Below are 10,402 nucleotides of genomic sequence, written 5' to 3'. Positions count from 1 at the left end.
CAATCTCTGTTTCTTACTTTAGAGCTTTGTTTTGAAATTTTATCATTACTATTTTTAATTTTATAATTGATAATTAATTTTGATAGTGAAAATCTTCCCGTTAAAACTTAGAGAGAATTCCCTTTATGTTGTTGTGGGCTGTTTTAAATAATTTATTTTTATTTTATTTTAAACTATATATATATAAATTATTATCATATTTATATTACATCGTTGTTACAATAATTATGTAAGGATTTTGTTAATTTACACTATATTATTTATATATAAATTTGGATAGCCTTATAAAATAAAATAAATTTATAGTTTATCAAAAATATTTTTTTTTGTAATTTTCAGTATGACTCAAACCTTGGTATTTACAATAAAAGAAAGCAATATATGTGTGAGAGAGCGAATAATAATAATAATAATAATAGGTTGAAAAATAATGCATATAATGGAGGAAATATGCATATTGAAAGATTCCATATATTTGAATCTTTCTTAGAATAAATATGGAGAGTATGCTATGGGTTTCATCAATAAAAGATTCAAACCATAACCGCATAGTGCTAGACCTAAACTCTTGCTTAGATAACCCCCTCGCCCCTTGAAATTAAAATAAAAAATACGAGGACCCCTTCATTTTGGAAGTGACCAAGGGGAGCTGGAGACCTTGTGACCCATCCTCACAAAATCTCATCCCCTCCAATAGCTTGCAAATCTAAAAATATGTTGTAATCTCTTGAAACAAAAAATGGAAAAAGAGAGAAGACAATAACTTTTAGAACTAGAATCTAAGCTTGAACATTGTCTCAATGAGGAATGGTAGGGTAGTATATCATATAAACAAAAGGAAGCAATAGTCTTTAGCGAAAGATACGCTTTGACAAAGAAAAAAAATGGATATTGAAATTTGGAGCCTTATGGTTGCAAGTGGGGAATGCAATTACAAATTTTTTCCATCAATTTGGAAAAAAGAGGAAGACCATCGACATGATTTGGGCCATTAGTAGAGTAGATGGGATAAAGGCCACACCCTTCCTCAATCAAATCCTAGAGATGAGATATTATCATTGGACACACTTCCTAGATGACTTGTGAAGAGGTTGGAATTGTATTTGAATATTCACCTTTGTGAACCACTATGAATCTATTCAAAGCAGGAATGCTCACAGATGCTTATATAGACATTTCTAGAATCTATTCAAAAATCAAGAATACCCATAGATGTGATTCAAAACATTTTTAATCAATTTCCTATCTTCATTGACCAAGAAGGAACTAATTATTTGATAATTGGGCTTTTGGAGAAGGAACTACTTAGAATCTTGCACAATCTTTAGAAGAATAAAAACCCCACTCCTAATGATCTTCATGTCAGATTTTATTATTTATAATAATATACACAATTAATTTAAATTAAATTATATTTAAGAAATTTTAAATTTAGAAAACATTTTCATAAATGTTTACCATAATAATATTCCAAAATCATGTGTCATGTGGTACCAAAAACATACTCATAATTTATGTAGCTATTACATTTCTATGTGGAAATTCTTCATGTTTAAAGTAAAAATATGCTTTGTCTTTATTTACAAAGTTTTGTAGTTTTTGGTAATATGAAATCCATGCAAGAAATTTTGTAAATTAAGTTAAACAATACCATCAGATATTTATAAATCACTTAAACAAAATTTTGAAAAACATATTAAATTTTTTTTGAGTTTCTTATTCAAAATGTACTTCAATCTTTATATATGTGAAAATTCCTAAGGAATTTATTAAAATTCTTATTCAAAATATTAAATAAACCCGGAGAAAAACATGGATTAAGTGGAAATACTTAAAACAAAATTTTGAAGAGAATACTAGAAGTTTATTAAGTTTCTTATTCAAAATGTACTCCACTCTTTATATATGTAAAAAAGAACTAAATATTAAAAATTTATTAAAATTCTTATTCAAAATATTGAATAAACCATGAGAAAAATATAGATTAACTGGAAATACTTGTGAATAAAAAAGAAATACATAAACTTTATATATATATATGGATCAAGAAGAAATACTTACCTAAACTATAAAGAGGAAATACCTACACTATAAACTATATATGGATAAAGAGAAAATACCTAAACTATAAACCATATAGGGATAAAGAGGAAATACATAGAGTATATATGGACCATCAATGGATCAGCCCAACTATCTAGGGATAAAGAGGAAATACATAGACTATACATGGATCATCAATGTATCAGCCGAATTGCTAGCACGCCCACCGAGTGAAGCCCAGACGATTCTTCTCTGTGTCATACAATATATACAAATTCCTCGACTGATAGTTTCCTAAAATAGCAGCAGGTCCTAGAGGAATGTCGGAAGGATAAAATGCCAAGCAGTAAGTACCATTGCCCTGAGGCATGAAACAATTGCCCTCAGGGAGTACCATGGCGGAGCCACTGCTGAAATGGAATGAAAACTTAGGGAATTGAATATGGGCCACACCAGAAACATTGTAACACAATACAGAGAAACCTGTCGGTTGAACTTCAGGATATCTAATCTGAGAAGAAAATTCAGCTTTAATCTGGTCAACGACTGCTGCGGGAAAGATGGTGAGAAAAGTGCCTGAATCTATGATGGTTCCGCCGTCGCCGTAATTGTCAATTCTGGATAGACTGGAGGGCAGTCTCAAGTATTTTCCACCAATACTCACCCCTCGTAGACCAACGTAATAGAATTCGTTGTATCCCACAGAGTTGTTTAGAAAGGGAGTGTATTTTAAACTCATATTCCTGGGAACTGCTCTGTCGCCAAGCACTATCACGCTGCCATTGTTTTGATCGTTAAGGCAATATGCGAATTTATGAACACTCAGCTGGGAAGGCAGAGACAGTTTTCCTCTGCCAAATCCCGCAATACCAGCAATCCCCTGCGACGTCACTGAGCATCCGAACCCAAATTTAGTTATGTGTCCACTGCCCGATGGCAAAGTCAACGTGTCAGTCAGTAGATGCCCGGACGTACCTCCCGAGCCATAGCCAAGGTCATAGTCTGGACACGTCCCCGAGCAATTGTCTGGACACGTCCCCGAGCCTTCTTCACACACATCTCTGCACTTTGGATCTGCACACTTTACAGAAAGAGCAGACGATGACTTGCTGGGAAGAAAAACGGTGGTGTATCCAGGGCACGATGATGGATCCGGAGTACATGTATAATTCGGGGTGCAGGCTGACCACACCACACTACTGCCAGTGTCCATGACCACCAGTAAATCCTGCGGAGGAGTGCCCACAGATAATTCAATGTAATACTCAGTGGCGGTGGCGTAATTCTCGATGAAACTGAGGTTGCCGGGAAAGTACAGAGGCTCCTTCACTCTCATCCCTCCTCTCAAAGACCTTCTGGTGTGAAGGGTCATAGACATTCCATTACACAACAATATTGCAGCAGAGAGTTGCAGTGAGAGGATGATCAAGAAGATGAAATCGAACTTGGAGGCCACCATGTTAACGATTATGCGAATAAGCTAACACAGAATAAGGTGAATGAAATTGCACCATACAATTCTGCAATGAATAATGGGAGCAATCATGATATATGTTTGAATATAAATAGGCAATGACGATGGCAGCAAGAGGCACGGGGGAGTTTGTCGTTTGTGTGTATTTTTGTGAACTTAATTTTTCACACACCAAATAATTAATTGATTTAATTGTTGTTTTAAGAATTTTAAATTATTTAGGAAATGTGATATATATATATATATAAAAGAAGTTGAAAGTCAAATGAATTAGTTAACATAGTGTGCATTTTTATTTTATTAAATTTTTTGCTGCCAAATAATTAATTAACTTAATTATTGTTTTAAATTTTTTTAATTATTTAAGAAATGTAATATATATATGAAGTTTAAAGTCAAATGAATTAATTAACCCAGCAATAAGCAAAATTGAATATGATATATATAAAAATGAGAAGTTAAAACTGAATTGAATTGGTTAACATAGACATCGAATATCAATAGGCAACCTAGAATATTAGTTAACAATAGGTCTGCGTTTGAGAGCGAGAGGCCCCTAATGGCGATGGCAGAGTTCTGAGGAGGCTAGGGCGTGAGTAGGGTTTCTATCAACTAAGTCATATTTAATGATTCTAATTGTAAATTTTGGGAATATTGAGGAAATATGTATATATTATATTTATTTATTTATTTATTTTTTTGGTCAAAAGACAAAAACAGATATATTATATTATATTACAGTAGGGATATAATATAATATACATGAAGTTGACATTGTAAATTATGTTATTTTAAATAAACAGATATATTATATTATATTATATTATAGTAGAGATATAATATAATATACATGAAGTTGACATTGTAAATTATGTTATTTTTAAATAATTAAGTTAATTGTTGTTTTGTAAATTTTTAAATATTAAAAAATATCATTTTATATAATATAATATATTTTATGTATATATGAAATTGGTATTGAAATATGTTGAAATAATTTATTTAATTATATATACAATTGATATTCAAATTAGTTAATATAGATATTAAAATAGTTTATTTAAATTTTTTATTAAAATAATTTAAAAATATATATAAAAATATCTACATATTCAATAATAAAAATACTATTTTTTAACTTTTAATATATTTAATTTGATAACTTTTATATATATATATATATATATATATATATATATATATTAATAAATTATATAGTTTAAATATTGAAATAGTTTGTCACATGCTAAATAATTGACTTAATTGTTATTTTAAATAGAAATGAGTTAGTTAATATAGACATTCAATATTAGTATTATGGCAAATGTTGCCAAGTATTATTAGTATTATTAACATAGACATTCAATATTAGTATTATTAGTAATATTAGCTGATGACATGCTTTTATCTTTAAACATGACTATATATGCTAAGCCACTATTGAAGGGAGTTGTGTCTGATGTGATTTATCTTGTTTTGATAGCTAGTTTGATTAAAGCACTCATCAATATTGAGATTGTCCTGACAATCTGAATTTCTAGTCTACTAATCTAACAGGGCATATATATTCTTGTTAGGTGACTCAAGCTCATAGGCCTTTCCCCTTTCCCCTGAATGAGTTTCTAGACCCATTTGGCTACAAGAATATTTTAAAAATAGTGGATATTGTTTATTCCTCAAAACCATATTATTTTTTGGAATGGCAATTTTTGTGCCAAGATATGAGAGAGAACATTCTTTTTTCCATTCTGCCCAACCCATAAAAATCAAGAATATAGTTGTTGCATTTCATGAAGGATCCCAATAGGAATCCATGCCAAAGGGGCTTAGCAGACAACTTCTATGACTAATTTACATAAAATTAATTTGTTGTTCCTAGACATCCTCTAGTTGCACGAGACTCTAATTGATTTTTCTATATTTTTAGGTAAAGAGTGCTAATGTGATCTTGTGTGGTTATTTGGCTTTAGCATAAAGGCCATGTATTTTAGACCTTGATTGATCCCCACCATTTCAGTGGAAAACACAATCTCAATTAGATGTTTTTCTTTAGAAATCATGCCCCAACAACACTCAAGCGATGATTTTGGGAGATTTATAAGCATTCCAATGGCATTTGTAAAAGTACCTAGGAGAAGATTCAAGTGTTGAAGATGATCCAAGTTTTCATTTGAGAATATAATAATATCGTCCACAAAGAGTAAGTGGGTCAGTTAATAGTGGCTAGTAATGAAAATTCCTATGAAACTTACCCTATTTTGGCATCCATGATGAGGGGGGAAAAGAACATCCCTAATGGAGTCCTTGATCCACATTAAAGAACCAGGAGGCCATTGCATTTATCAAAAGAGAAAGAAAGGAAGTGTTGATGCAACTTAGTACCCAAGAGAAAAAGGAGTGACAAAACCCCAAATGAATAAAGAGAGTATGATAGAAAGTCAACTAATCCTCTCAAAGGCTTTAGAGAGATCCACTTTGTACATGATGTCATTTTGGTTCTTTGTGTTGATTTAGTTGAGGCCTTCCCAATAAACACTGCTAGCTTAAATAATTTGACTTCTTTTGTTAGAAACCTTTAACGATACTAAGAGGTGGGGAGTGAATCATTATTTCTCCTTGTGATCTATTTCTACCCATTTTTCATTTCTTATTTCAAACCCAATTAATTTATTATTCATCCATTAATACCATAACATATAAGGAGATCTATGGATAACTGTCACTTAATCACATCTAAGCACATAACATGAAAACATCAAAGCAAATAACCAAATCAGGAACCATCAATAACATGCACACATAGAGACATAGGATGTAAGGTGGAAACCACAAGGGAGAGAGCCACTCTACTCTTATTCTATTGTAAAAATTCATCATTACATATGATACATGGCCACCACTAGTGTGCAAGCCACAACTTCCATATCATGTGAGCCACCATTGTCTCCATGCCACAACCTGTATAAAATTTTTAAACCACTACTCCTTCGACTCTGCAGGGCACCACACATTGGAAGCCACCACTCCTAATAGGCCTCGCCCATACACCACTATTTTCTACCATTGGATGGAAGCCATTACTCCCCAACTTCTAAAGACACCACCAAAAGGATGTTGCTACACCCTCAATACATGCCACCACTTGCCACACAAGGGCCCCAACCCTTGCAGGCCACCACTCGCCACACTGAAGTCCCCAACCTTCAAGCTATTCCATGGACGTTTTAGGATATTTCACATTGGATCCGTGATCTCTGCAATCAAGCACTTGTGAGCCCCATTTCTTCCATTTTCATATTGGACTCACAAAACCAATCTATGCTCATAAATAGAATCAAACATCTACAACACAATCACCAATCTACATACAATACTCTGCAACACAATCTCAGTAAATATATCAACCCATCAACTAAAAACAATTGGCTCTTCAAAACAAAACTTTGTAGCCACAAACTCATCCAAAATCCACTCAACAAAATCAAAATCTACAACACCACATAATACCAATATGACCTATACACTCATCCATAATAAAAACTCATGTAGCCAAACAAAATTCAATATAATGAAGCTTCAAGAAAGAACTCTACAATAAAACACTTGCAACACAAATGCATCAACACTATAAACTTTGATATGAGAGTGTAACAAGTACAACTATAAATCTCCTCTCCATATAAGCAACAACTAGGAGTCATAATCTGCAAAACAGCTATGTTAATCATGTAGATCTAGTGTAGCTCCATCACTCTCTGAAATATGCTCCAATGTTGAGCCTTGATATGCTCTCTAACTTTGGAAACTTGTAGCACACATTCTCTCTCAATCCAATATCTTCTTCTTCACACTTTGGGATTTTATAATTAATGGAAGGTGCAATCAATATCTATCACTAAACCTCCTCATCTTTGAATTAATATCATTATATATGATGGTTAAATTTTTCTAACCTTTTAACAAAAAACATCCCTAACAAAAACCCTAGAAAAACCAATAAAACACTTGAATTGCATGCATAATTGAGATAAATTCACTTCGAGGAAGTATAGGAGAGTTTCCTTAACAAGACCTTCATATGTACTCGAGTTTCCTTCACAATATTTGTTTATGCCCCTCAAACTTCAAGTTTGTTACTTCTTCTTTAGCCACCACTTAGAGCTAAACTTCATGAGTGATCTTAACACACTATGACAACATTCCACACACAATTGACTCCATGAAAACATGTATATGACTTAGTACAAGGAATCAAACTCATAATTATAGGGCATATACCAAGTGACATCAATCTCAGCTTCAAAATTTTCCAACTTATTCATCAATATCATCAAAAACCTATTGAACCTATAAAACCTATAACTAATTCATCTCAAGCACATCCTAAAGCTAAGAACCTCTACAAAACTGTGTCAAGTCTCTAATGATCATGACAAAGTCTCAAACATGTTCTCCATAGGAAATAAGACATAGACATATTGGTGAAACACCTATTCGTAATTTTAGGATCATGAAGACCTAGTTAGCCAATGCATATGCATGGATCAACATCTTTGCATCAGTTCAGGATATATACATCAAACCAATGAAAACTAATGTGTAATATATCTACATACAAACCACAAACCATGAGAGCTTCCATCATTAGGTTGACGCCAATTATATGACAGACATTATTAAGACCTCGTTGACATCAACGGAAACACTACAATGCCAACATGCTCCCCCTTTGCCATTCATGTCAACATCAACCTCATATCAAAGGTTTGAGACTCATCTACATACACTCCAAATTATGTCCCCCTTTGACATGAAAGGCAAAGGGAAATTACAACACTGAAGAACAGTGGCAACATATGTGAGGGAATGAGAGAAATACTAACCCTGAAATACTCAGCACTAGTTTTAACCACAAGTGGAACATGCTCCCCGTGAACATGTGATGGGGATGCTACCATATCTCCATACTATTGTACTTACTGCCACTGTAATTTTCATACCTCCTGGTCACATGTAAGAAAATACTCCATATAGACTAAATGATATTCAATGAAGGTACATAGATTTATAGGCCTAATACATGGTTGAAACATATGTGAATCATTAGCCCAAGCATGGTTGTAAAAACTCTCATCTCTCAAGAAAAAATCACAGCAACACATTCTTGACATCACCATGACTCTCTCTCATGACTCTAGGACTAATCTGCCAACAAACAAATGACGAGAACACATAATATAAGGCTTCATATGAGAGGACATCGCCAATGATGATGATGTACAATGTGATACATTCGGTTGTTACAATACCTACAAAACTCTCTCGAATAGATGGAACATTCAACCAATGCACTGATACATAAGTGATTACAAGGATGATCTTGCACACATGACTGCATACTTGCTTGAAATAATAGACACACTACAATTCATGCCATAAGGAATACTACTTATCCATCACGCCAACAATGAAAAGCACATACTTATGGTTGAACTACATGAGATCCACAATAATTCATCAATCAAAAATGATATTCATTAAGAGACATGGCTGCTACAAGTGTTTCTGCACCAATCTGAATGAACATAAATATACATGGAATTTACATGGATTCGAAAATGAACAGAATAATGCTTTAGATAGTTGTTACGTCGATAAATCTCCTTTATTTATGCATGAATCAATGAGCTCCATCAATGCATGGTCGGTACATATGTTTTTCAACGAACTGTCAATGACAACAAATACATATGTAAGGTTGAAAAAATACTATTTCACTCATGGGAACATATAAGTAGTTGCTACAAATAATTGACTTAAGTTAATGAAGAAAATTTCAAATAACCCATGCAAATATTGTACCATGCATAGCTCCCCCAAAGTTCAATATACCTCCAATAGGAAGATTGATCACTTACGACTAAGTACAGAGGAGTGAGTTTTTGACATTTTGGTCAAATCAACTAAGTAATCAAGAAATTAACATATTTCCTAGAATTTTTCAACATATTCTTAACTATAATATTGATAAATTTCACAAGCATCATCATTGATTTGTTGTCTTTTTTTCTTGCTCTCACCTAAGTTGTCTTTGTGTTTGTTTTTGTTGTCTTCGTTTTCCTATATTATATTTATAAACATTTGTATTGACGTTTAAATATATTTTGTATATACTAATATTACTCTATTCATTTTAATTATGTAGTATAGACTCCCTAGGGCATTGATTGAAGAGGAAGAGGCGGTTGTAGTACAATCACCTATTCAAGAACATGGAGCAAATATATAGGATCAAGATAATGATGTTCCAAACATAGTTGAAAAATATGGGACAAATATATTTATCCAAGAGACATTTAATAATGTTGAAATTAATGATGATGGAAAACAGTATGATGGTCTTGCTTTTGATAAACATGTACTTGAAAGGGAAATTAAACCTCTTTATGAAGGCTCAAAAAAAACTCTTCTCTCAGTTGTATTGTTGTTGGTCAACTTAAAGGTGGTGAATGGTTTGTCAAACAAATGTGTGACACAACTCCTAAGGTATGTAATATATTTTGTGGCATTAATTAGTACTATATACATGAGGGCGAAAGCATGAAAATAGGTTACACTTTTCGGCCAAATTCGATGATGAAATTTCAATTTCTTGTTCTTTTATCAAATTGAAGTCCTCAAAATTCATATAAGCACTGTGAATTTTGATTATGAGTAAAAAGAAAATTTGTGGAGAATTATTTTGTTGTCCTAATGATATTTTTTTCAAAAATATTTAATGTTATATAATATGTCAATTTTCCATTAAATGAAAATCTTGTCGTTGCAATTTTTCACACATCTTAAGAGGTATGTGCGTGTTCACGTAGCATAACTTAGTCTAAA

General features: G+C 32.5%; 1 protein-coding gene across 1 annotated transcript; it reads right to left on the bottom strand.

Moving 5' to 3' along the window:
• Positions 1 to 2,257: 2,257 nt before the first annotated feature.
• LOC149144260 (aspartic proteinase nepenthesin-1-like) lies at positions 2,258 to 3,502 on the bottom strand. The gene has a single exon (XM_089452099.1). The coding sequence runs from the start codon at positions 3,500 to 3,502 to the stop codon at positions 2,258 to 2,260; it is 1,245 nt and encodes a 414-aa protein (XP_089308225.1).
• Positions 3,503 to 10,402: the final 6,900 nt, after the last annotated feature.

This window comes from Pinus tabuliformis, chromosome X (assembly GCF_031772625.1).
Source record: "Pinus tabuliformis cultivar Carrire ecotype Pingquan chromosome X, CPIR1, whole genome shotgun sequence".
Classification (NCBI taxonomy): Eukaryota; Viridiplantae; Streptophyta; class Pinopsida; order Pinales; family Pinaceae; genus Pinus; species Pinus tabuliformis.
The sequence above is the reverse complement of the archived record's forward strand: the minus strand, read 5'-3'. Positions and strand labels throughout refer to the sequence as shown.